This window comes from Miniopterus schreibersii (genome assembly GCF_964146895.1).
Source record: "Miniopterus schreibersii genome assembly, chromosome: 9".
NCBI lineage: Eukaryota > Metazoa > Chordata > Mammalia > Chiroptera > Miniopteridae > Miniopterus > Miniopterus schreibersii.
This window is the reverse complement of record NC_138118.1, coordinates 4,072,369-4,099,471: the sequence shown is the minus strand read 5'-3', so window position 1 is coordinate 4,099,471 and position 27,103 is coordinate 4,072,369. Positions and strand designations below refer to the sequence as shown.

At 49.0% G+C, this 27,103-nt stretch overlaps 1 protein-coding gene across 2 annotated transcripts in view; it reads left to right on the top strand.

Annotated features, from left to right (window-relative positions):
- Window positions 1-24,709, top strand: part of CNTNAP2 (contactin associated protein 2) — a 1,311,177-nt gene extending 1,286,468 nt beyond the window's left edge. The window contains exons 2-4 of one of the 2 annotated variants that reach the window (XM_081147556.1): window positions 4,567-4,806; window positions 17,221-17,301; window positions 20,704-24,709. In XM_081147556.1, the coding sequence (XP_081003682.1) occupies window positions 4,761-4,806; window positions 17,221-17,301; window positions 20,704-20,903 (327 nt within the window). In that variant the 5' untranslated portion in view covers window positions 4,567-4,760 and the 3' untranslated portion in view covers window positions 20,904-24,709. The remainder of the gene's footprint in view (window positions 1-4,566; window positions 4,807-17,220; window positions 17,302-20,703) is intronic. The other variant, XM_081147555.1, reaches the window with a different exon arrangement.
- The last annotated feature ends 2,394 nt before the right edge of the window (window positions 24,710-27,103 follow it).

The window sequence follows — 27,103 nt, the reverse complement described above, 5'->3', positions numbered from 1 at the left end:
AGAGTGTCCTGAGAGACTCTGAATGCCTCTGTCCGCTCCCCCGACCTAGCAGGCTGTTCCTCCAGCCTGAAAGCAACGGGTTGGTTTTAAAGGTAGAGCAGAGAAGGGGGGGTGTGGGAAGAAACACGGTTCTGCGCCCGCAGGCCTACAGCCCACGCCTGGACTCCACTGCTTCGTAGCACCAGGCGGGTGTAATTGTGATGTTCACATTCCTGCGATGATCTGCTCCAGTTTCAGTTCAGCCTCACAACACTTATGCTTTGTCTTCTGCATATCCTTTCATAGGTCAGGGCCCCAACATTTGAATTCTTTCTTGTGTTAATGATGTAACATGGCCAGCAAATCGAGGGGACTCCCAGCACGCTTTCTGGCAGCCGTCCCCCCTCTCTGGGAGCCTGACAGGTCTCGTCGCCCTGGGAAAACCATTTCGCTTAACCCCAGCCTCAGTCGCCCATGTCCTAATATGTTAATATTTACCTCTCGTGCAGTCTTCCTCCTCGAAGGATTTTTTTCCTCTGGGGGAAAACAGCTTTAGAGGCCTCCTGGGGTAGAAATTAAAATTCAGGTGAGAACAAAGGAAGGAAACCACTTTGTTATACTGAGTCATTCGAGTTGACATTCTCTGGAAACACAAACATTTGTTGACACACTTTTCCTCGCCCGCCCTGCATGAGCTGCCCGTGGGTCCATGAGGTCAGCCCCCTTTCTTCGCTTTTCCCGGTGCCTCGATTCCCCTGCTCTCCGGGGAGCAGGCTGCAAATAACCCAGGGCCGGGCTGCAATATTCTTCAACGGTTTGGGGAGGAATTAAGGAAAAAAACTTAAAATATCAAACTTATTTTCCTTATGGTGTTGACTACAATTTAATAAGACTTTCTAAAGCCTAAAATAAAGTCAGCCCAATAAATTTAATTATAAGCAGTTTTAGCAAAAGCAGGGCACACAGAGGAAGGAATTATTCTTCTGGACTGCATTCCAGTTGGCTCGTCTCGTCCATAGGACTCTGGTCATTTTGTCCTGAGGATTCTGGTCATTTTGTCCTGAGGATTTTGGCGATTTTCTATGCTGCTGCTTCGAGTTAAAATGCAGACGTTGAGTAAAACGCAGTGAGAAGCAGGTCCGTTGATTGTGTTTTTGTGGGAAACTCAGCCACACGTCGTGCTCAGCTCCCCAACAGCGGAGAGCTGGGACACGGAGCGTGTATTTACAAAGACCCTGAGAGGTAGGCCCAGACCTGCATTGCCAGCGCCCAGCTCCGTGGGTGACTGGCAGCTAAGCCTGCTCCTCGGAAAGGTCCTGCTACCCCGGGAGCCTTTATTCTGAGCCCTGAGGAGCCACGCCTTCTGCAGGGCCCCCGAGGCTGCACACACGGGGCACCGAGCCTTCTGTCTCGACTGACAACTGGGAGCATCCAGGAAAACGTGGAGAATCTCTCTTCGGCCGGTTTCTGCGTGGTGCACAGTGCGTTCTGGAAGCATCGGGGCGGGGGTTTATCTTCCCCTTTGTATTGTAACCACAACTGAATTGTATTCACCAGCAAACATGACAAGGCTGCAGTTCTTAGACTAGATTTTAGGGACAAGAATGACCGTTTCAACCTGTGTAAGCCCCACAAGTTCAGGGGCTCTAACAAGTTTATGCAAAGAAAAATGTACTTTTTGTTGTCACAGGAAGACTTTTTTTTCCTATTTCAAACAACATTTTTTTCTTATTTTACTTTTTTCTATCACCATTTAGCCCCCTCTGTGCCCTCTCCCACCTCCACCCCCCCTCCCCTCGATCATGGTGCTGTGGTCCATGCCCGTGAGTTCTCTCTCTCCCTCCCTCTTCCCTCCCTCTCTCTGTCTCTTTTTTTTTCCTTAATCCCTCACAACCACCACCCCCCGCAACGCCCTAGAAGACAGTTCTTTTTATTGCTGTTTCTGAAAACAAAACACACCGATTTTATCAATCCTTAGGAAAAGACTTACGGAGACAACATGGGAGGGATAGATCCTGTTGCTCCCAGCAGATGGCCTCTTTGTAACTGAGTCGACGAATGTCATGGGTCAAGAGCTGTTTAAGTGACACCTGCGTATTTTAGTCCCACCTTCCTGCGTAAGAGAGAAGCACAGAACGAGAGCAGTGAACTTGCGTCAGTGCCTTTCTTTCAGGGGTTAATACAATGCGGCGCCCAGGTTACGCATCAGTCGTGAATGTGGCTGGAGTCCTAGTTGTGCCTCTTTTGAAAGTCAGCTGGTCAGGAAGACGTTGCCGATCAAAAAGCTGAGCCTGTGAGCGCTGCAGGCCGACCTCAAGCCCAGGTTCCAGCATTTCAGTGCCTGCCCAGTGTGCGTCCTACGGTCCTGAGGTTTATCTGGGTTTCATTTTGCTTTTTTAGGTTAACGCTCGGCTTTTTTGTTGCTGTGTTTGGGGGCGGGGGAGGTCTTTTGGTTATGATTGTTTCCCATTTATTCTGGGAATCATAAATTCTGGGACCCCTTCAGGCTCCACATGGTGGTGCCCAAATGGGAAAATTGTAGCCACCTTATTACGCCCATGAGCTCCTCTCTCGGGTGAGACCCGGGTGCTCAGCCCCACCCCTGGGAGTCCCAGTTTAGGACACGTGCCAGCCCAGCAGCAACCTGGCTACGCTTTCAACTACTCAGCCACCTCATTCCCGTCCGATCTGATGAGAATTCTTTAAAGTCTCACCCGGGCCGCGATTTCAGACCCACCGCCCGCTCGCTCCGTCGGCCCCGTCTAACCTCTGCGCCGCGCGTGGGGCCCGTGGCAGTTGATTCCGCAGCGGCCCGCCAGCGTCACTCGGTAAGTGTCCGTTGAAGAGCGGCACGCACACATTTCAGGGATGGGCGCGTTTCCAGTGAGATGCCCAGGTGACAGCACTGTGGAAATAAACGCACGGCCTGTCGGATCTGAATTTTCCACTCCCCTCCCCCTTCCCAGGGCCCAGGCCACACCGATTGCCCCCGTGGGGCTGGCAGACGCTGGCCCACGGCGAACTCTGCTGGACCCAAACCCCCGCGGTGGTCGCCCGTCCCACGCAAGCAAACTGATGGACTGTGTCGTGCGGTCTCTGTTACAGTCGAGCACACAGACACGGGGGGGAGGTTACTTCATGTCGGGTGCTGTGGTAGAGGTGTCAGGGAACACAAAGATAAGCGACATCCAGTCTCTGCTCTCAGGGCCGCTGGACATCGGCCAGAGGCGCGGTTCCGGCTTCTGGCCCAAATGGACAGGGAGTGAGCACCTGCCCAGGTAGGGCCAGGAGCAGAGCCAGGGAGGGAGCCGTCGGCGCCCCCTTTTTGGAGGACTGGGACCCTGATGTTCTCGAGAGATGGGTAATCGCAGGGCTTACGTGTGAAGAGAGGGGAGGACGGTGGAATCCCACGCGCCTGGAACAGAGGTGGGAAAGCACGTTCTTCCACAGCACGACTCCCCAGAGGAGGGGTTTGAGGCCAAAGGCATAATTTTTGTCATTTCTGGTTACATTTTTGCCATTTCTGGCTACCTCCTTTACTTATTTACTTAATAGTTTTCTTCAAATGGATTCACCGTTTTTACTTAAATAAACGTATGTCAGAAGGAAAACATTGAGCCCTGGCTCGTTTGGCCCAGTGGTTAGAGCATCAGCCAGCAGACTGAAGGGTCCCGGGTTCAGTTCCAGTCAAGGGCACGTACCTCAGTTGCAGACTCGATACCCGGCCCCCGGTGGGGCGGGTGTGGGAGGCACCCAATCGATGTTTCCCTCTCTCTCTCCCCGTTCCACTCTCTCTGAAAAGCAATGGAAAAAATATCCTAGGGTAAGGATTAATTTTTTTAAAAAGAAAAGCATTGATGGTAAGAGGAAATGTTGGTGATTGTGACCATAAAATAAAACATCAGTACCGCTTCCTATAACAATAAAGCATTGGTAAATGTATATATATAGCATACTATGGGGATATTATGAAATTCAATACCTTTGCCTGCTGAAGCATCCAGATCTGTTCCCTCTTTGTTAGAAAATAGCAAGTGTTGGCGTAGCAAAAAAGAGAGTCCAGCCTGGCTGGTGTGGCTCAGCGGCTGAGCGTTGACCTAGGATCCAGGAGGTCACGGTTTGACCCCCGGTCAGGGCACATGCCCGGGTTTCAGGCTCGATCCCCAGTAGGGGGCGTGCAGGAGGCAGCCGATCAATGACTCTCATCATTGATGTTTCTCTCTCTCCCTCTCCCTCTCCCTTCCTCTCTGAAATCAATAAAGATATATTTTAAGAAAATAACCAAGTGAGTGTTGTTAGTTTCAGCAATATCTCAAGTATCCGGAAGGTAGTTATGAATGTGTTTTATTTTATCAAATACAGTCTTCTCCTGACCCTACCAGGTTCCCTAGTAATACAGAAGGTTCTTCTAAAGTGAAGTCTCCAGGCCTGAGCCTTATCAAGTCATTAATATTTCATCTAAAAGAACAGAACACCTTAACCTGAACCCCGAGAGTAAGATCTGGACCCAAGCATTCAGACGAGTGTGTTTTACAGCCGGAATATCGTGAGTGAGATAACATTTCTTACGTTGTCTTTTTCTTTCAGAAACAGGGAAGATTGACCACGAGATTCACAAGTACAACACCCCGGGATTCACTGGGTGCCTCTCCAGAGTCCAGTTCAACCAGATCGCCCCCCTCAAGGCGGCCCTGCGGCAAACCAACGCCTCTGCGCACGTGCACATCCAGGGCGAGCTGGTGGAGTCCAACTGCGGGGCCTCCCCGCTCACCCTCTCCCCCATGTCGTCCGCCACCGACCCCTGGCACTTGGACCACCTGGACTCAGGTAAAACCGAAAGCAGCCTTGGGCAGATTGCTTGCTTTCTTTAAGCCTCAGTTTCCTCACCTGTAAAATGGGGTTGGTAACAGCACCTCGCTGGTAATGTAGTTGGAGGAGTGAGAGCGAAGGAATGTGTGGGTACGAGAGGTCTCATGCCGAGCTCACATCAGGTGTCAGAAGTTCCCACCGTCGGCCTGGCCGGTGGGTTCAGTGGTTAGGGCGTCAGCCTGCACACCAAAGGGTCTCGGGTTTGATTCCCGGTCAAGGGCGCGTACCTGGGTTGCAGGTTTGCTCCCAGGTGAAGCATGTATGGGGGGCAAGTCGATGTGTCCCTCTCACATCGATGTCTCTCTCCCTCTCTCCCTTGCACTTCCTCTAAAAATCAATGGAAAACAGATCCTTAGGTGAGAATTAACAAAAGAGAAAAGAAAGAAAAAAGAAACATAGAATCTCGGGCCCTCACCCCAGACCCACTGCGTCAGCATCTGCATTTTAGCAGGATTCCCAGGGGACTTGCCATGTGCACATGGACGGCTGAAAGCACTCACCTGTACAGTGGTTCTCATCTCAGGTGCACTTTCACGTTACCTGGGGAGCTTTCAAAAATCCCGGTATCCAGGCCCCACCGCTAACCAATCAAATCAGATGCCCTGGGGGCGAGCTGGCAGGTGTCCATCGATGTGAAACCTCCCTGGGCGGGGTGAAGGGGTGTTCCGAAGGGTAGCCAAGATCGAGAATCACTTACCAAAGAAGAGAGCAGCTTACTAACCAGCCCGCTTGGTGAGCCCTTTTAAATACGGTTACCAAAAGAAAAGGAGATTAATGCCCAAATAGTACAACAGAAAAACAGCTCATGAAAGGCGCTGAAGCTTTTAGGTGGGGAAGCCTCAACTTGAAAAGCCGTGGCCATAAGCTCACCAAAGGTCAGGCCCCTCTGACCATCTTATAGGGAAGCTCATGGAGACAGAGGAGTTTCCTTCTAAACTTGAGGATGGCTGATCAGCCTTCTCGCAACTGGGAAAGCAGACTTCAGACAGAAGAGCAAGAAATCCACAGTGTGGGGCCCGACCCAGCGGCTCCCGTGAAAGCTAGTCAGTGTGGAAGCCGCCGCACCCCAGGAAGAAACCTCAGTTTGAAGATGTCCAATTATTATTCAGTTTCTTGAATCAGCCGCAAACTTCACTTGAAAGGATATCGGGGGGTAAAATGCTGCTTAAAACGAAGTATGCAGCCCTGGCCGGTGTGGCTGGGCTGGCTGAGCACCGTCCCGCGCACCAGGAGGCTGCCGGTTCCTTTCCCAGTCGGGGCACATGCCCAGGTTGCGGGCTCGGTCCCCCCCGGGGTGTATGTGGGAGGCAACCGACTGATGCTTCTCTCTCACATCGATGTTCCTCTCTCTCCCCCTCTCCTTTCCTCTTTCTCTAAAATCAATAAAAACATATTTTTTAAAAACTGAAGTATGTGCACCTTTGAAAAGAAGGCGCGGCCCTGGCTGTGAAGAGTGGGGCGTCCGATGGCCTCAGTATTGAGGGTTGGTGGCGATCAACCGGAGCCCCTCACCTCACACCCTCACCCGGGCGCGTGCTTTGCAGAGACCTGGAGGTTGGAATTCAAGACGTCCCCCCTTAGGCCCCGGGCTCTCTCTGCTCCCTTACGTTTCTTTCTTCCTGAGATATCAGACGGTAAAAACAGAAAATGTATTCTAAGCTAAGCTGGCTCCGTGCAATGAGGTCTTTTTCCTCCCCTGGACACTGCCGACAGTCACTCATTGCCTCGCCCGTGCCTTGTGGGCTCTGCCAGTGTTTTCCAAGGCGAGGGAGGCACAGGTGGGGCTGGCCGGGCCCTGCGCCGCACAGCTGGGAGGGAAGACGCTGGCTCCTGCCGGGCAGCGTGGTGCCTTGGATCGCGGGCCACCCGATCACTGTGGAAAGAAAACAGACGTGGCATTGCGTGACAATACAGTCACCTCCTCTTTGTTTCTCCTTCAGCCCTGCTCATTCTGTCGGAGAGAAAGTCTCCGATTGGTTCACTCTGTTGAGAGCCCCGACAGGGTTATAAAGTTTTCTCAGTGTATTTATGTAAATTAGAAATTGGATCGAGTTAGTGAAAATAAGTAAATAAATAAGTGTTACGTTTTGCGTGGAAATGGCAAAAAATGTGCAGGTGGTTCCCCGGTGATTGGAGTGTGGAAGGGACAGGGCAGTGTGGCAGGATCGCCACGCACACAGGGCCGAGCACGGGTGTAAGTGTGCGTCTTTATAGGGGGAAATGGTCAACAAAATTGTGTTGACTTGATTTGAACCGGTTCCTCTCTATTAGGAACATCCAGTCACTGTTTTTCCTGCCTCTTTTTCCCATTGATAAAGGTACAAGCTGTTCCTAAAGCGAATCATTACGGTCCTGACGGATATTTTTAGAACAGTAGTTACAAGGTAGAAAAAACCTACCCAGCCCTGAGCTCCGGTGCATCGACAGGCCGCAGAGCAGGGGACAATTGCTGGGATCTGGCCTCTCAGTCACGGGCTCTGTTCTTTCTTGTTGTCGAATCCAGGGAACCTTCTTTCCTTGAAACAGCAAGTATTTCCCAGCAGACGGGCAACTGCAGACAGCAGGGCCCACTCTGTAAAAAATAAAAACATGCCCTGGCTGGTGTCGCTCAGTGGTTAGAGTGCCGGCCTTCACACCAAAGGGTCCCGGGTTCGATTCTGGCCAAGGGCATGTACCTGGGTTGCAGGTTCAGTCCCCAGCTCGAGTCAGGGGGAGTGTGGGAGGCAAACCAATTGGTGTGTCTCTCTCACATCAATGTTTCTGTCTCTCTCCTTTCCACTCCCTCTGAAAAGCAATGGAAAAAATATCCTCAGGTCAGGATTAACAGAAATTTTTAAAAAACACACAAACAAAACAAACACCGGAAAAAGTATATTCAAGAGTTGGAAGCCGTCAATTTCTATGCTAAGAACCAACTCCAAACTGCACAGCACCGTGTCCCGGGGCATGCCCAGTAGCCTCGGGGTGTTTTATCACATTCGTGATACTTGGTTCTGAATACATCAGGCCAAAGGCCACATCCTAGGACCTTTTGTAAAATATCATATGATAGACACAGCACTTTAAGACGTAAGGCTTCATTCCCTAAGGAATCTTGTGGTTATAAAAATTAGCCCTGCCCGGTGTGGATCTGTAGTGAGAGTGTCGACCTGCAGACTGAAGGGGATCGGGTTCGATTCCCAAAGGTTGCAGGTTCAGTCCCTGGCACCTGTCAGGGCTCATGTGGGAGACAACCAGTCAATGTGTCTCTCTGGCATCAATGTTTCTCTCTCTTTCTCTCCCTCCCTTTTACTCTCTCTGAAGATCAATGGGGAAAAAATGTGTGTGTGTGTATATATATATATATATATATATATCCTCCGGTGAGAATTAATAACAACAACAACAAAAAAGATTATAACTAGTTAGTAGTTTCCAGAACTTCTAGTGCCTAATATTCCCAGCACAGGTACAACGACTTCCACACCTATATTAATTTACAGGGGCACCTCGCCCAGAAGGGCCCCGGGGAACCGGCCTCTGCTGGGTGCTGGCAGCTGAACAGCCTCCGCTGTAACCTGGGCCTCCCCGGCGCCCACCCTGCAGCTGACCCGCATTGGACACTGAGGGGCTCTTGACCAGGAGCTCTCAGTGGGCGGACGTGGAAAGTCCAGGAGCATTGAGCAGAGTGGAAAACAGTTAGCACGGCCCAATTGTCCTCCTGTCCAGACCCAAGGTCAAGGTTGTCAGGAAGCCAGGAGGGTCCAAACCCAAACTTGCCCAGTGGGTTCACTCGGGCCCACAGAGCTGTTGAAAAACCAGCCCTCTTAGTAATGTGGTTCCCCCAAATCAGTAGGGAGCTCGATGGAACATGGCACCAGGGATCACTCAAGGTAACCACCCTGCCCCAGGTAGGTTCCAGAATGTTCAGTCTGCCCAGCTACTGCGAACCGAGAAATTCGGCTCAAACTCACCACAGCACCTGACCCCTGGCAACGCGAGTTTGACTTCTAAACGCTCCCCTACCCTCCCTCTAGTGCCCTGATTTTTAATGATTTGATTTCTTGCCTATATCCCAAATTTCCTTTCCACCATCTGAAGATAAAATATTTTTACATCTTCGTGTGCAAGAGAGTTATGGATATGACGAACGTTTAAAAACGGCGTGTATTTATTCAGTTCCCTTCATAATCACAAGCTGGTAGTTGGTTGGCTTTACCACCTGCAAGCACTTAAAATAATCTTTCCAGCTCTTATAATGGCATCTTAATTATTCCTGAGCGGATCCCTTTTTCACCCGTCTGCTAAGATTGCATGATTAATGCACTTCATCTCTGCCACCTAATCTTTTTATTCTCCTGCGTGTCTTTTGTTCTCTTCAGTGACCCACACAGCACACATTTACTCAAGTGCAAAGAACAATTATTATCCCCCCTTTTCTAATGTGTGCTTTTCCTGCAAGTGATGCAAATTCTGCTCTTCTGCAAAAGCACCAAGAGCATTTACTAAGCTTATGTTAAATATAATGTTAGGGTTACAGATTTTTTTTTAATGTTTTTTCACTGATTTCAGAGAGAGAGAGAGAAACATCAAAGATGACAAAAGGTCACTGATTGGCTGCCTCCTGCACGCCCCCTACTAGGGATTGAGTCACAACCCAGGGCATGTGCCCTGACCGGGAATCGAACTTTGATCTCCAGGTTCATGGGTCGACACCCAACCACTGAGCTACGCCGGCTGGGTTAGGGTTACAGATTTTTGATCTGTCAGTCACTGAAGTTGTTTCCATCTTTTGTTTTCATAACGACTAGCTTTGTACACATGGCATTGTTGAGTCAAGGGGTGTATTTTTAATTTTTTTTTTAATGCCTTTATTGATTTCAGAGAGAGGAAGGGAGAGGGAGAGAGACAGAAACATCAATGATGAGAATCATTGATTGCAACCCCGGAATCGAACCACGATCTCCTGGATCACAGGTCGATGCCCGACTGCTGAGCCACACCAGCCGGGCGACGTATTTTTAATTCTGATAGCTAGTACATATCACCTCCAGCCCAATACACGTCTTAAGGATCAATAAATGTGTAAGATATCTTAAGGATCCTGTTTTGATCAGTCGTATCGGGGTTAGTATCTAATGCCATCGCAACATCTAGGGAGGTGACCATGTGCCTTTTCTTCTGCGATAGCTCAGTGGTGAAACTGTAGTAATAGATTTCCAGTTAGTGGACCCAGCTTTCATTCCTGGCATTAACCACATTAGTCACGGTGAGGGATTCTCTCAAGATGTAACTAAAATCCTTTTACCAAAACTTTGTTTAGTTTTTTAAAATATGTCTGCAGCCCTAGTCAGTGTAACTCGGAGGTTGGAGCATCGACCCCATACACGGGGCGCTGGGGAAGTGCAGGGAAACAGGCATCCTCGTTGCTATGGCAACTTCTCTGGCGATGGCAGAGCCTCTGACTCCATCCAGCAAGTCACGGTATTTGTTTTCGCCTCATTTTTGTGCGGCAGAAATGTTCTGTGTGATGCCCACAAAAACAAAGTAGGTTTGAGTCATCCAAAGGCGCGTGTGTCTGTCCATTAATATTCTCGCATATTACTTGGGGCCACTCGGGGAGCACAGCTCTCTCCAGGTTAATTGGGCATCACCCCCTCTATTGACTTGTCATTCGGAAGGACTGTTGCTGGAACCTCTGAGTGTGAATTTTCCCCTGGGCAAGGGGTAGGGGGTCCCTGCCAGTCTCCACCTGGAAATCTGGCTCCACTTTTGCGGTACACAGGGGCCTTGTGTCCTTGCCTGTGATTTCAGCGTTGCAGAAACATTGTCCAGGTGACGTTTTGGCCCAATGCCACCCACTCTTCGGAGGAAGGTCTCTGTGCAAACACCAGTAATAAACAGGTGGCCCTTCATTTCGCTCACTGGAGAAGATGTTTGACCGATGCCCTGGGCTCTGCATAGGTGCCTCGAAAATGTGAAAGAGCAGGTGGATTCTTGACTCTGCCGTCAGTTTCTGCCCAGGAACAACCCGTAAGGCTCAGGGGAAAAGTAAAGTCAACTTTATGTTAAAATCTAAATGTACGCAAAGCCCATATGAATGTGGGTGCAGCTTTTTTAAACATTGAGAATGAATCGCCTTGACATTCCCCTCTTGGGAAAGGCTGAGCGTGGTTTTCAAGAACTGACTTGGGAATTTTAATTGTTAGAAAACGAAAAGATAAAACCAGAAATAACAGCTTAAAATTGTAAAGCATGTCAGTTGCTGAAATGCTGTCAGGGCAGGATTTTGTCTGACCCACGGTGGCCCTGTAGGTGTGAGTGGACGTTAGTAGGAACATGAGACTCGGAGAAAGCAAACGCCTTCATACCCTCAGGAAACAGCGGCGTGGCTGCCCAGGGCTCGCTCAGCCCTGCCTCACACCACACACCTGGAGACTCCTGCTGCCGATGCCCATCTCGAGATGCCTGCTGGGCGGTCAAGGCTGGGGACCAGCCCCCTGTCCGCAGCACCTTGCTCGCAGGGACACAGAGACGAGCATCGCCAGGCCCGAATTTCACATATACTCCCTTCAGATTCAGTGCTCTCCCGCCTTCCCCTTGCTCTCAATGAAAATAATGGAATTTAAACATAAAAGAACTCCAGTTCTTTATTCTGAACTGTCTTCCATCTTCTGCCACCCCGTGACTATCAAGTGGAAGTCTGAAGTAGGGAGTCCTTTGCGCACCTGTGGGTGAAATTCCCCCTGCTCTGCACACTTCCCCCTTTTTGTTTATAACTTTCTCTTTTTTGATATGGACTAAGTCGTGCCCAGGACAGCTCGGGCCAATTAGGTATTTTTTCACACTCTGTTGGCATGAGTGAGAGGAAGGGCTGGGCAGAGCCACGTGGCTTATGCTGGACGTTGACCTCAACATCTTGATCAGGATGGGAGCTGGGCCCGGGAGGAGCCCATTGGTGGGGAAGCATTAGGAAGTTTTAGAAACCTTTTCTTTCCCAGGTTTTCTTCGATGACCATTGGTCGTTCCACCTGCCAACAAGCAAAGACACTGTCTTTTGAGATCTGAGGGTAATTCAGGGAGAGAACAGCACCAAAGACGGCGGGAACATCCAGCGTGGGGGCTGCAGTGTCAGTTTTCTGAGATCAGCCTTCTTGGAAGACAAGACACGTCGTGGGATTGGAATTACATGTTTTCGCTTCTGCTAATGCAGCCGAAAAGAGCACTTCAAAAGCACAGGCCCTGCTGGGCATTGATAAAAGACTTAAACTATGTGCAGAATTAATTTTTAAAGCACTTTAGCTGTGCTCTCTGCCCCTTCCTAATAGACCACGCAGCGGGCCGGATGCGGTGCACGCCCCTGCATTCTCAGAAGCCCTCCTCCCGTGCCCTGGTTTCCGAACACTTAGGAATAAAAAAGGGTCAATTTTACATTTTTTTTTTAAGGAGCAATTACAGCAGACATCCTACAGAACCAGAGCCGTATGAATATTGACGGAGCGAGTCCAGGGAGAGCAGGAGCCCATCCATCGCCTGGAACCGAAGACGTGTTCTGCAGACTGAGATAGAGGTTGTGGCAGAAGATGAAGTGTTTTTCCGGATGCTCTTTTTTATTACCCACTGGACTTACCTCGAAAGACACACACAATGATGTCAGCAGCAGATCAGTAATCTTCAGTTGTTTCCAAAACAGGCAAACTTCGGCCCTTAACTGACTAGAAATTCACCGGTGGGAAGTGAGGGGAGACCCTCCCTCCTGCCTGGTTCCTCAGATGATTAAAGGCGCCTCTGTATTCTCACAAATGACGAAACTCGTCTTTTGACTCTAATTTAGGTGATCAAAAAGTTATTTCAATTAGGCTCCCAAGCTAGAAGTTCTGCACATCCAAAGCCTTCACGAACTCTTGCCCTGTGCCCAGTGGAGGTGTCCTCAACAGGAGTCTGAAGGCAACAGCTCCAGGGTCTCCCGAAGACGGTCAGCTCACGAGCAGTGCCAACTCTTGACCACTGTCTCGGAGAAGACGTCAGGGAATGTCTTTAAAAGATGTGCTCTGGGCCCGGCCAGGCGTAGCTCAGTGGTTGAGCATCAACCTAGGATCCAGGAGATCCCAGTTCAGTTCCTGGTCAGAGCACATCTCGCTCTCTATCTCCATTCCCCTCTGTCTCTTAAGTCAATAAAAACATATTTTTAAAAAATGCCCTTTGGGACTTGTTCACTATGTTTGGTGGCTTTAGCTTCTTACCATGGTGATTTTCTCAACCACCCCTCTGTTTAGAAAATGAGGCTGTTTCCATGGCCCAGCAGAGAGCCAGCTCTGGCTGCTGCTGCTTTGCTGGGAAGGAAACCATAGCCCGTGTCAGCAGGGACCCTGGGTCACAGTCACGGGCATCAGGCTTTGTCAGCGTCCGCAACTGTGCCCCAGCATTTCATCAGGTGGCAGACAGTGGCTCTGGCGCTTTGGGATATTTGATATTAATCCCTAAACGGCCTCAGGTATTCCACCCTGAGCTGCCTCGTAGGTCAGGGCCCAACCCCGCCCACCGGTGCAGGAACGAGCCACGAGGAGACAAGAATTCTTCCAAAAAGCAAATCAATGCACTTCAGAAAAAATCAACCACCCAGCATTTTTTAAAATATGTCTGTTCTCATATATGCCTTTGACTGCATCTACGTGGAGACATCACAGTATTTTTCCATTAAAATACCTATTTATTCTTACTCAGACAAAAGAATGTAATGTCAGCCTAGCCTGGGAGCGTCAGTCAATCTTTTTCCTGAAAGGCAATTGAGACAATTCAGAAACTGGCTTAAAAAAAACACCGGAGCCCGGCCAGTGTGACTCAGTGGCTGAGTATCAACCCCTGAACCAGGAGATCAGGGTTCGATTCCCGTCAGGGCACAGGCCCGGGTTGCAGGCTCGATCCCCAGCTGGGGGTGTGCAGGAGGCAGCCGATCCATGACAGTTCTCTCATCATTGATGTTTCTCTCTCTCTCTCCCTCTCCCTTCCTCTCTCTGAAATCAATAAAGATATATTTAAAAACAAACAAAAACACTGAAAGGAGGGAATCTAATAAAATCAATTGCTCATGCAGTCCTTTTGTATAAAAGTTGGCATTATTTAAACAACCAGGACATATGGCAGAGGAGAGCTTCCTTTATTCTGTTTCTTTTCGCCTAAGGAATCTCTTTGGGTCACCGGATCTTGGACACTCACGCAGGCTGGAGATGTACGGTTTTGTTTCACTTGTCAGAAGCCAAAACTACATAATCTCTTCCCCATTTGAAACAGGAGCTCTGGCTGGCCAGCTTTCTGTAGAAACCGAGGTGAACGGTATACGCATAGACGCGAGACTGAGGCTCACTCGGCCACGGGCCACGGGTGGGTCCCTGGATAAACACGGTCTGGCCTTGACCAGTCCCCACCCCGCCGAACGTGACCAGCAGCGGCCTCTCTCGAATAAAACAGCAGCTCCTTCTACCTTCAGCATCTCAATCGACAACCACTTGTTTTCATATCTGTTTCTAATGCTTAGAACACATTACTTAGGAAAAAAAAATAATTTTCTGCCATACCACTCAAATTTGAAGAAAGAAAATAAAGTGAAAGGAAACAAAGAAGCCGGAAAGAACAAAGGCCTGTAGACATCATCTAGCCCAGACCCTGCTGCAAAAAATAGTGCTGCAATTTAAATTAAATTAGAATTAATAGCAGTTTTGTTGGAGTGTCTCAGATTATCACTTTAGATGCTGAAGCTTAAGTGGTTTCCATGGAGATAGTTTCTCGAGGAGATGTCAGCTCCTGTCTAATTTTTTTGTCCCTGATGTATGACAGCCTGAAGCTTTTAGTGCCTTTTATTCTGGGGTAGAGAGGAGGTTATGTTAGATAACCTCGATTTATTTTTATATGCACTTAAACGTGTGTTTTATTTGCAATCGGTTCCTGAGCCTAAAGTCTACAATTTTACATATTTTGAAATGTAGTAAATAAGAGCCACAACGACCTTATTTATATTCTGCAATGAAAAAAAAAAAAAAAACCCCACAATTCTGTTTTATTCCATCTTCTCCCTACCTGCTCAACGGCACAGGCAAGAAGTTTGAGGCTGAGGTGAAATCGTTTGGAATATATCTATTAAAATAGCCATCACTGTGCTCACCCGAAAAATGTGGGTCTCTCAAGGGAGTGAGCACTCAACATGCATTAAGACAACCAGGCTTAAGTTATAAATAAAGCCAGGAAAACCGGGGTGCTCATGCTAAAAACAGAACCCTGCTCTTGGGCTTCGGGAGGACCCCTGCTGTACCTGCGGGCTCGCCACTGGCTGCTCTCAGATAGTCGCCCAGGGCCAGCGGACACAGGAGGAATAAAAATGCTGCCTCGCGGTAAGGGTTGGGCTTAGGCAGCTGGCTTTCAAATTTACCCCTGCCCGGGCGACTCTGTTGTCCAGAGAGGCTACACAAACATTGACACACCTCCTAATGGACTGATTTTCATTGCACCAGTCAACGAACATCCAGTTAGCTCTGCTCCGTGTCTGCACGGCCTGTCATTGGGACGGCAAACGTCATCGAGACCGGCGCCTGACTTTGAGAGGGCGACTACGGCGTAAGGAGCGACAAGAATTAAGATGGGAGCCTTTGAAAAGAGGGCGGACACATGCCCCGGTTGCAGGCCCCATCCCTGGCTGGGGGCGTGCAGGAGGCAGCCGATCCATGTTTCTCTCTCCCTCCCTCTCCCTCCCTCTCTCTCTGAAATCAATAAACACATTTTTTAAATGCCTTTTAAAAAAAGAAAAGAAAAACGGAGTCCTTAGTAAGAAACTCCCTGAATCACGACACAAACCTGTTTCATCGGCGTGTACACATTTAATTATGCCCAATAACTCTTTCAATTTTTTTTTTACATTTCCTTGGTGCCACTCAGTAGCCACGGTTCCGGCTACACCAAGGTCACCTGCCTTCGGAGAAGCTGCCGCTATTGGAAGATTTACCTTAAAGCGTAACTTCTCGGGCAAAAGTCGAGCAAACATGAAATCATTTCTGACGTTAAATTAGCTTATATGAGCGGCAACAGATATTCTCCTGACCTGTAGACAGACTTCAGAATCTGTTTGCCTTTTGCATGCTTTCAATTTATTTTATCTTAGAGGGACATCTAAGTTTAATACAAATGATTTTTTTTTTTATAACGGGGAAAGAAAGGGTATTCATTAGGCAATTAATAGTCTTCTCAGCTCTCATGAAATATTACCCCCTTATAAAATATTCCTGGAGTGTACAATGTTTTGTTAGAGCCATATAAAATAGTAATACCAAAATGTGAATACTTTTTTTTTTAATCCACCTGAGGATATTTTTTCCATTGCTTGTCAGAGAAAGTGAAAGGGAGAGAGAGAGAGAGAGAAACATCAATGTGAGAGACACATTAGCTGGTCGCCTCCCACATGCACCCCAATAGGGGCCGGGGATCGAGCCTGCAACCCAAGTACATGCCCTTGGCCGGAATCACCCTAGACCCTTCGGTCCACTGGCCGATGCTGTAACCACTGATCAAAACCGGCTAGGGCAAGCAGTGAACACTTTTTTTTGATGGGGGGAGGATAGGTTAAGGAATTTCCTTTATGTGCTTTCCATTTCCTTCTCGTTGTAACTGTATTTTTATCTGTCCTGCGATCCCCCCTTCTTTGTCTCTCTTTTTCAGCTGGTTTCCCAGATTCTTTTTTTTATTACTGTTGAGAGTATTACAGGTGTCCCCCGTTTCCCCCCGTCACCCCCCTCCACCCCTCTCCCACCCCTCCCCAGGCCCCGCCTGTCCACTGTGTCCGTGGGCCGTTCGTTTATGCCTGTAAGTTCTCTGGTTAATCTCCTCCCGCTTCCCTCTGAGACCTGTCTGTCTGTCCCACGCTTCCACGTCCGTGGTCCTGTCTTGTTCGTCGATCTGTTCCGTTCCTCAGAGTCCACAGAAGCGAATGCTTTTTAAACCCATGCCGCACGCCCTGACAAGCTCCCCCGTAAATAGAGCCAGTGCCACCCGTGGTGAGACGGATGAAAGTGGACAGGAGGCAGGTTTCAGCCGAGCTTAAGGAACAGCACCCTCATCCAGAAACTCACGTCGGTGGGCCTGGGGGGGCAGCCCAGGCAGCTAGAGATTCTCTGATACCCTCCAAAGGAGGCCCAGCGCGCCTCTGGGCCTCATGCCGGGGACACGGCAGGAGCGGAGGTGGCCGCTGCTGTGATTCTCGCAGGAAACGACAGCAAGACGGGCCCACCTGCGGTGGCATCTCATTTGGGAAAACGGGACGCGAAGAGCTGTCTGAAAAGATAGGCACCGCGTTCCTTGGGGTCCACGGTCGTCACTTGCCCGCCTGACCTTCCGTTTCTCTCTCCACAGCCAGTGCTGATTTTCCGTATAACCCAGGACAAGGCCAAGCTATCAGAAATGGAGTGAACAGAAACTCGGCCATCATTGGAGGTAGGCGACCTGTGGCACAGGCTTTCCTGTGGCGGCTCCCCTGGGGGGCGCTGTCATTCTCAGTAAAATCATAGTCCAGGGGAAAAGCGAGTTGTCCAGATTTTTATGACTCGTTTTGCTATTTAAATGTGGCTTCAGATTGTGAAGTGCGGGTGTGGATAAGCTGTGGTGATGTAGCCTGGCTGCTTTCTGATGCAGGCTCGTGAAAGTAAGAATGATAATGGCCTGGCCAGCGTGGCTCAGTGGTTGAGCGTCGACCTATGAACCAGGAGGTCACGGTTTGATCCCTGGTCAGGGCACATGCCCTGGTTGCAGGCTCAATCCCCAGTCGGGGGCAAGCAGGAGGCAGCTGATCAATGACTCTCTCATCATTGGTGTTTCTCTCTCTCTCTCCCTCTCCCTTCCTCTCTCTGGAATCAATATAGTCTTTAAAAAAAAAAAAAAAAAAATCAACTTATTTAACAGGTCATTGACTTTTGACACTCATACACCCCTAACCGCCACCACAATGAAGAGACAGGAACATTTCTATCCATGAAAAGCTCTCTTATGCCCGTTGTAGTCTGTCCTTCCCTTTGCCCCACTCCCAACCAAGGCAGCCTCTGAGTTGCTTTTTCTCACATGGATTACTTTTGCTCCTTCTAGAGTTTCATATAAGTGGAATCACATAGAGTATAATCTGTTGTGCCTTCCTTCTTTCGTTCAACATAACAGTTTTGAGATCGACACTCAATGTTGCATATATTGATCGATAGTTTGTTTATTTTAGTGGCCCATTTGTACTCCATTTTAAGAATGTGCCATAATTTGTTTTATCTACTCACCTGTCGGTAGATGTTTGGTTTGTTTCCAGATTTGGGCTATTTTGAATAAAGCTTCTGTGCATATTCTTGTACAAGTCTTGTGTGAACATAAATTTTCATTTCTCTTTGGTAAGTCCTAGGAATGCAATTGCTGGGTGTTATTGAAAGTGGATATTTAACTTTATAAGAAAATGCCACATAGTTTTCTAAGATAGTTGGACCATTTTACATTCCCACAATCAATATCCAAGAAGTTGAGTTGCTCCACAATCTCATCAGCACTTGGTGTTGTCAGTTTTCTTCATTTTAGCCACTCTAGTGGATGAGTAGTGGTATCTCATTGTGGTTTTAATGTGCAATTATCTGATGACTAGTATTGTTGAGCATCTTTTCATATGTGTATTGCCATTTGTAAATCTTTTGTGAAGTATCGGTCTAAATCATTCCCCATCAAAAGTTGTTGGATTGCTTGATTTCTTGCTATTGATTTGTAAGAGTTCTTTTTATATTCAGGATACAAACCCTTTGTCAGGCATATGTATTGTGAATATTTTCGCCCAGTCCCTGACTTGTCTTTTCACTTTCTTAGTGGTATTTTTTGAAAAGCAGGAGATGTTAACTTTGATAAAGTCCAATTTTTCTAATATTTTTATAGATTGTGATTTTTAAAAATCCTATCTAAAAAAATCTGCCTACTCCAAGGTTGTGAAGATTTTAGAGTATGTTTTTTATGTTTTATAGCTTTAGTTTTTATTATTAAGTTTACAATCACCTTAAGTTAATGTTTGTATGAGATAAAGGTCAAAGCCATTATTTTCCAAATGAGTATCTACTTATTCCAAGACCACTTGCTGAAAAGACTATATTTTCCCAAATTTAACTTCCTTGGAACTTTTTGGCAAAAACCAATAACCATATTGTGTGTGTCTATTTTCTGGACTCTGTATTCTAGTGGGGGGTTTTTTAATCTCTGTATCTTTTCTTAGCCAATACCATGCTTACTTTACAGGTGTATCTTTATAGTAAGTCTTGAAATAAGCTGTATAAGTTCTCCAGTTATTTCTTTTTCCAAAATTATTTTGGCTGTTCTGAGCCCTTTGCATTTCCATATAAAATTTATAATCAGCTTATAGATCTATACCAAAAAAAAGTTTGTTGTGATTTTCATTGAGTTTGCATCTTGGCAACACTGACCCTAAATATGGTATATCCATCATTTATTTAGGTCTTTAATTTCTCTCGGCAAGGTTTTATGGTTTCCAGTGCAGTCTTGAACAACGTTTTCCCATTTGTTCTATTATAAATGGTATTATTTTATTACTTCTATTTTCCAAGTGTTTCTTGCTCGTATATAAAAATACAATTGATTTTTGTGAATTGACTTTGTATCTTGTGGCCTTACTAAATTTACTATTAGTTCTGGCAATTCTCTTTATATTCCTGTGTAGAATTTTCTACATAGACAATCATGTCACCTGAGGATAAAGAGAGTTTTTACTTCTTCCCGTTCTGTACACTTTTTATTTTTCTTGTTTTATTGCACTGGCTAGGACCTCCAGTACAATTGTGGATAGAAGTGTTAAAGAGCTGACATTCTTGCTCTGTTCCATATTTTAGGGGGAATGAATTTAATCTTTCACCATTAAGTAGTATGTGAGCTGTAGGTTTCTCATAGGTTACCAGGCTGAGATGGTTTCCTCCTATTGACAGTTTCCTGAGAAGCTTTATGTTAAATGGGTGTTGAAGTTTGTCATATGCTTTTCCTGCATCTATTGAGATTATCATATGGGTTTTCTCCTTTATTTGCCTAATGTGTTAAATTACATTGCTTTAGTTTGTTAATGTTAAACCAATCTTGCATTTCTAGAATTAACACCACTTTATCATAATACGTTTTTTCACACATTGTTGGGCTTGATTTGTTAAGATTTTATTAGCCGGTTTTGTTCAGTGGTTAGACTGAAGGCCCTCAGACAGAAGGGCCCCGGGTTTGATTCTGGCCAAGGGCACGTGCCTCGGCTGTGGGCTCGATCCCAGGTCGGCCCAGGGCCGGGGCAGGTGTGGGAGGCAACCGATCAGTGTGTCTCCCTCACATCAATGTTTCTCTCTCTCTCTCCCCCTTCCACTCTCTCTCTGAAAAAGCAATGGAAACAATATCCTTGGGTGGGGATTTGTAAAAAAAAAAAAAAAAAAAAAAAAGAGGAATATTGCTCGATACTCTTTCCTAATATATTTTCCTGGCTTTCGTGTCAGGATAACACTGGCCTCATAAAATGAGCTGAGTAGGATTTCCTCCTCTGTTTTAAGAAAGATGTGGAGGGTTAGTATTATTTCCTTAGGTCACGTTTGTTAGTAGTGTTTTTTAGGTCTCAATTCCTGGTGATTTTCTGGTTTTTTGTCCTGTCAGTTACTGAGAAGAGCGTTGACATCTCCAGGTATAATTGTGATGGGTCTAACTCTCCTTTCAGTTCTGTTAACTCCTGTAGTTGTTTGGGGGGCTTTGTGTTTTCATGGGGGAGAGCGGTGTTGGCGGGAGCCGCGGGGAAGTGCCGGGATACGCAGGGTTTCTCTAACCCGAGGCCTGTCCTGTCTCCGCCAGGGGTCATCGCCGTGGTCATTTTCACCATTCTCTGCACCCTGGTCTTCCTGATCCGCTACATGTTCCGCCACAAGGGCACCTACCACACCAACGAGGCGAAGGGAGCCGAGTCGGCCGAGAGCGCCGACGCCGCCATCATGAACAACGACCCCAACTTCACGGAGACCATCGACGAGAGCAAAAAGGAGTGGCTCATCTGAGGGGCGCGGCGGGGCGGGCGGGCGGGCCGCTCCCGCTTCACACCCTAGAGCACACCCCTCAGAACATCAGCACAAGCCGGGGGAGGCAAGCGGCAGAGAACCCTCGAGACTGGTTGCCACACGCGCGCACACGCACACACACGCACACGCACACACAAGTAATACTACTTTTTACTATTTCTTTATAGCTGAGTTTTCCCTTCTGTACGGAAACAAAGTAATACAAAAAAATGCTTTTAGAGTTTAAGCGATGGTTGACATTTGTAGGTAATCCCTGTCTTATTTTGTGTGTGTTTAGAGGTGTTCTGAAAACCCATGGTAACAGGGCAAGTTTTCTACATTTTTAACAGCCCTTAGAATGCGGATATTTTTCCCTTGAGAGAAGCCGGCGCACGGACCCGCGGCCTCCGGCCCCCTCGACCTCGCGCACAGTCAGCGTTCAATGGGCCGCCGTGGTTGCTGGCTCGCCTCCATGTACTGCTCCCTTTGATGCCCTGCACGTCGGAGAAGGAAGGAACGGGGCAAAGAGAGCCTGGCGTGTGCCAGTGTCTCAGCCTGTGCCGGTTTTCCGAGAGCTCCCGCCCAAGGCCGCCAGGGGGAGAAATTTGCGCGGCACCTGGGAAGTAACGACGTCATCATCACAGCGGAGAGGAGCACTGAGCGCCAGGGCAAGTACCAGGGCAAGGATTTCCCCACCGGGGTGGCTGGCTTTAGTTTTCATCGGATTCTGCGCAACCTGTGTTTGTTGTCTTAGGCCCGTTCAATATCTGTACCTGTCACCGGTGACCAGCGGTCACAAAAGATTTTCCTCTGCTTTGCCTACAACAGGCTGGATTATATTCCATTATACGTTTATTTCTGCTCCTCTGGAATCCTGTGGAAAAACACCGCCGTGTTTTATGTCGTCTGCTCCCTGGACCGCTCCGCCTAAAACGGACACGCCGCTCGGCCCAGGGATCTTCTCTGGCAGAGACGCTTGACGCTCTGGCTCGTCACCATCCTGGTCACCGATTGTTGCTCCTCAGAGAAGGCACCTGTCTAGTCAGTCACATGTCACCTTAATCAGGAAGCTTCACCAGTTTATTCCAAATAACCCATTGATTTTATTTGAAAATAATTGACTTAATATAAACCAATGGGACGAAACTCCTATTGAAACATCTAAAAAATAATTTCATTTACTTGATAAAAGATTACACAAAAGTTATTTCTAGAATGACTGCCATTTATGATCACTATAGTTCAGGCTCTTGTACTCAATACTTTGTGAAATTTCTTTAGACTCCAACATCTGGCCACCTTTTTCCTCCTGCTAGGCAAGGTGAGCATGAAAAGGGACCGTGCTGCTCTCCTGAGAGCCTGCCCAGCGGGACGGGGATTCCGGTTTGCTCGGTGGGGGCGGATGTGCATACTTTTCAGCATCCTTGGTACGCCTGAGTTCCTGGAGGGCCTCGGTTTCCCGAGTAGGGAAATGTCATCCAGAGCTGCCAGTGCTACGTGGCACAGTATGTGGCACACTCCACAGGAGGCACGACCCGTCCGAGTCCAGGGGACAGGCTACACGGGACTCCGAACGCCCTTTTCCAGCTGCTGACCTCAGGCCCTCTCACGAGCCCCCTTGACTGAGAAGGGTCTCGATCCCTCTCCTGTAAAGCAGATTAAAAAGGAAAGGTATTCAGTGTGACGAAGTATCGCAGCACTGGAACATTTACCAGTGACACACACGGAGGGCAAAGGCCATTGATTGAATCAGGACGACTACTGCTCGGGGCTGTCAAATTGAAATAGCAAATTTTAAACGTTATGTTATAGAAAGGTTTCCTGTTTGTTGAAACCTATTTTACAGGCATTACCTTTGCACTTAACAAACAGTGCAGGAGGGACATTGATTGTCTCTAGCTTTGTTCTCTATACATTGTCTCAACACCCCCCCCCCCAGCAAATAGGGAATTAAAACAATCAAAACAGCCCCTGATACTAAAACGTTCGCACCCTTTCTCTCTACTCTCCTTTCCACTTTCCTGTTACAAAGTGTTAAAAGTAATGCCCAACACTTCTCTCGCCAGATTTCCAGGCCTAGGGCCCTGGGATGCCTGCCCGGATCAGGGGGTCTCCCGTGTCACCATCCCTTGGGACAAGTAGGACACACAGAAGTATGACAGCCTCTGCCCCTAAGGGGGTCACAATCCAGCCGGCAGACAGGACACAAAAAGGTGGGCTTCTCGTTGGGACCGTGGTCTTCACGATAATTTCCGAGCCTGTTTATTCCTGAGTCTATTTATGCAGCTACATCCAGTCCGTTCTAAGTGGTCAGTACTTTGTTTACGTGAAGAAAGGAAGCCGGCTTCTGTCCAGCCCCCTCCCTGGGGAGTTTAGGACAGTGCGGCCCAGCAGCCGGACGTTGGGGCCCGGGCCTGGGCCTGTCTTGCTTCATGGACCGCATCCCGCAGAGTCTCGACGTCGTCCATCCCGGTGCGTCACCCGTCGGGCACGAAGCCCAGTGCCGAGCATCTTTACCCGACCAGACAGACAGAACAAAAACGACAGAACAAACTAAGAGGCAGTTTACGGTTGCAGGGAAAACTGCCACTGGGTGCCGGCTGTTCGTGCAGGAAACGGCCCCCGTGTGTGCAGCGGGCACCTGCGTTCTGAGAGAGGGGTGGGGACTCGGGGTGGCGTCAAGTCAGTGCCGTTCCAAGCTCTCAAAATAACAGAGTCCCTAGAGCTCCAGGAAGCCAGCCCTACGGGTGAGAAATTTGATGGTTAAGCTCTCCTCTGGCCCTTCTAACGCTGTATTTTCTCCCCTGTGGCTTTCAACCAACGCTCAAAAAAAAAAAAGCAACTTACGTGAAGTTTTTAGAAGAGCTGGGGACACGAGCTTGAGTGCCTTTGTTGGGAAATGTCCTGTTGCCCTGCACTCGATGGATGAGCCCCCTTTGCCGACAGGAGCAGGAGCCCGGGCACCAGGGAGAGAACTGGCACAAGCCGGAGAGAGCTTCGTGCTCCGGCTGAACGTCCGCTGAGCCACCAGGTGGCGCTGCGAGCTGGGCACGGACGCCACCTCCAGAAGGCACCTGGGGATGTGAAAGCCCAGTGTCAGCGAGGGGTCGGAGGAAGCTTTGATTTCCGGCTCTAGCAGGATCAGTCCCTCCCTGGCCTTGCAGTTGTCCTCACGGTGTAAACATCTTCACGGTTCCTTTAGGTGTCACACCTCCAGACGATGAGCACCCGACCTGAGCCCCTTCACTCTTCCTCCTGTTCCACCCCCTGTCCGGCGGTCTTCGAAAAAAGAGGCAGCAGGTGATCAAATCGAATGACACTTGAACCCCAGTTAGCCAGCCAAAGGCAGGTCAGGCCGCACACGGCTCTCCCAGGAGAACCAGCGGGCCCTGAAAGTGCGAACCGAGAACCGCGTGTCTAGCCGATTTGGGCTGAAAAGCAGTGGGCACCGTTTCTTCGGTGGCATTTGGGGACCCTGAGGACGCTGAGAGTCAGCTGAGAGAGCCCCGCCCTTCCCCTCCCTCTCCTGGCCCCTGTGTGTGTGACCGTCGCCAAGTCCCTGGACCTCCGTCTTCCTTGGCCTGTGCTTCAGTTAGAGCAGTTTTGCCGACTTTGTGAGACCGCTGAGGGGCACTGATTCCTGAGGGCTGGGCACTTTGAAACCCAAATAAAGGCCAGAGTCGGCGGAGCCCCGGGGAAGGCGGCCTTTCTGGCTTTGGTTTTAAGTCACAACAAGAGGCACAATGCAGCCAAGTCCAGGAAGGTGGCGACACGCGGGGCATCGCTGTGCAACTGCCGACTTACCCGGTGGGCTGCCAGGGCGCCGGCGTGTCCACACTGCGGGGGGCAGCACAGCGCGGGGCCGGGAAATCGGGGCGTCGCGGGCGAAGCTCCCACCGTGCGCCTCGGAGCTCGCCCTGCTCTCGGTGTCATGGGTCTCGCTTATCAGTGAGACGACATGAACAACAAATGTGACTTTTTGCGTAGCCCGCTGGCTCTGGATGATATCATTGGAAACCAGATTCCTTTCCCAGCAGTATTTTTTTTTTAATTTTCATCCAGTTTTTGTTTCCTTTTATTTTTTTTCCTCCAAAAATCTGTACAAATTCAGAACTTTTGTTTTTGAATGAGCTGCCCTAATTATCTCACTTTTGCAAAAATTTTAAATAAAATTAAATTGATTTTCATCATTTCTAATTTTCCAAACACTTCTGGCCTTTTAAAAACCATACTTCACTTTTTGGGTACAAGAGGTGTGTAAAACGGATTGTCAAGGAAACAGGGAAACCGTGTCGAAAAGTCGGTTAACTCCCCGTTGAGTGAAGACTGGCAGGAGGTGCTAGAGATGGGGGCACATAGGTCTTGTGTCTAACAAGCGTTCGCAAGTTTATTTTTCAGGTGAAAATGTTCCCTAAGGACAGGTCTGCGTAGCCCGTCTGCCCCATTCCCACTCCTCGGCTTGCTTCTGGTGGATGCTGGACTCAGACGGCCGCGAAAACACGAGGCCCCTCTCAGGCCGGCCCAGAGACAGTTCTCAGCGTCGCTCGTCTTGTTCCCTTTCGTCGGGTTTTCCGTTTTTCCAGTGAGCATGGTGGCTCCCGAGGCTCGCGCCGTGAAAAGCTGGCCCAAATGTTCTTTCTGTAAAGTCGACGAGGGTCCCGCCCCTGTGAAATGTCACGAAACTTCACCCTCTGAAAGCAGCAGCATGTAACCGAGAGCGGACGGGGACGTTCTGTATGTATGCCTAACCTTTGTGAATGTTCTTTCATTTAACTGAAATTATATTAGAAACCAGATTGATAAATAAAAAAAAAACCCAAAAGAGTTTTAATTATCCTAAAAAGCGAGTCTTTGTGTTTTGTTTCACTCGAGTCTCTTGGAAGCAGTTATTAGCCTCCAGCAAAGGACGTCCCAAGCCCTGACGTTACTACATCTCTCGGGGGTGTAACCTTTCCAAAAGCTGTGGAGACACAGCCCCTCCTCTGAGACAGGTGCCGACACCCTGTGAGCCGCCCGGGGCCACACACCCCTCCCGGCTCCCTTTTTTTATTTGTTTTGTTGTTAATCCTACCTGAGGATGTTTTTTCCATTGATTTTTAGAGAGAGGGAGGGAGGGAGGGAGGGAGGGAGGGAGGGAGGGAGGGAGGGAGGGAGAGAGGCATCCGTGGGAGAGGGACACGCCGCTTGGTCGCCTCCCACACGCACCCGGGCCGGGGGATCGAACCTGCAACCCAGGTACATGCCCTTGTGTGGGGATCGGGCCCGAGGCCCTCCGGTGCGAAGGCCGGCGCTCTAACCACTGAGCCACACTGGGCAGGACCCATCTTTCTTAAAGTGGCTTCATGGATATTGGGCTTCGTGTTTCGGTTCAGCGGCTTCTGACCCGGGGATGGACAGACAGACAGACACCCACTTGTTTTTCACGGGCGGAAATCGCAGGCCGCGCTGGGAGCCGCTTGGGGCTTTGTCCAAAATGACCCCTCTAAACAAAATGTACGGAGCCCGTTCGCTTTTGTGTTTTTTAATCCTCTCTGGAGGAAATGTTTTTTTATTGATTTCTAGAAAGAGTGGGGGCAGGGCAGAGAGAGAGAGAGAAATGTGGATGTGAGAGAGAAACACCGATTGGCTGCCTCCTGTATGCGCCCCGACTCGGGACCAAACCCGCAACCCAGGTATGTGGCTGGGAATCGAACCCACAACCTTCCTGGTGTACGAGACGCTGCTCCAACCAACCGAGCCCGCCAGCCAGGGCGGGAGCTTTCATTCCGAGCAGCAACCTCGCCGTTCGCATTAAACCGTGGCGAGCGTAGCAGACACGTCGGTTACCCCCAGACCTGTCGTTGCGAACTCACTGCAGGGCAGCCCTAGCGTGTGGTTAGCATCCCGCCTGGTGCCTGGGACACGTGGCGCAGAAACGGGAGTCGGTGTGAATCATCTTAAAAACGCGAAACCAGCCGATAGGGCGACGTCATTGTGAACCGGTCACCCGCCCTGACGCCTGCAGTGTATTTTTGTGTTTGACTTGGGGGGGAAACGTATTGATGCTTCTCAAGAAAACAACTATTTTCTGCAACAAGGAGGAGACGGAACCGACCGCAGACGTTGGGTCACACGACCAGCTTCCTTGGAAACGTGGCTCCTCGCGGGCCGTCCCCCGACAGCCACTAGCAGAAGCTCCAGGGGCTGTGTTTTCCTGGAGA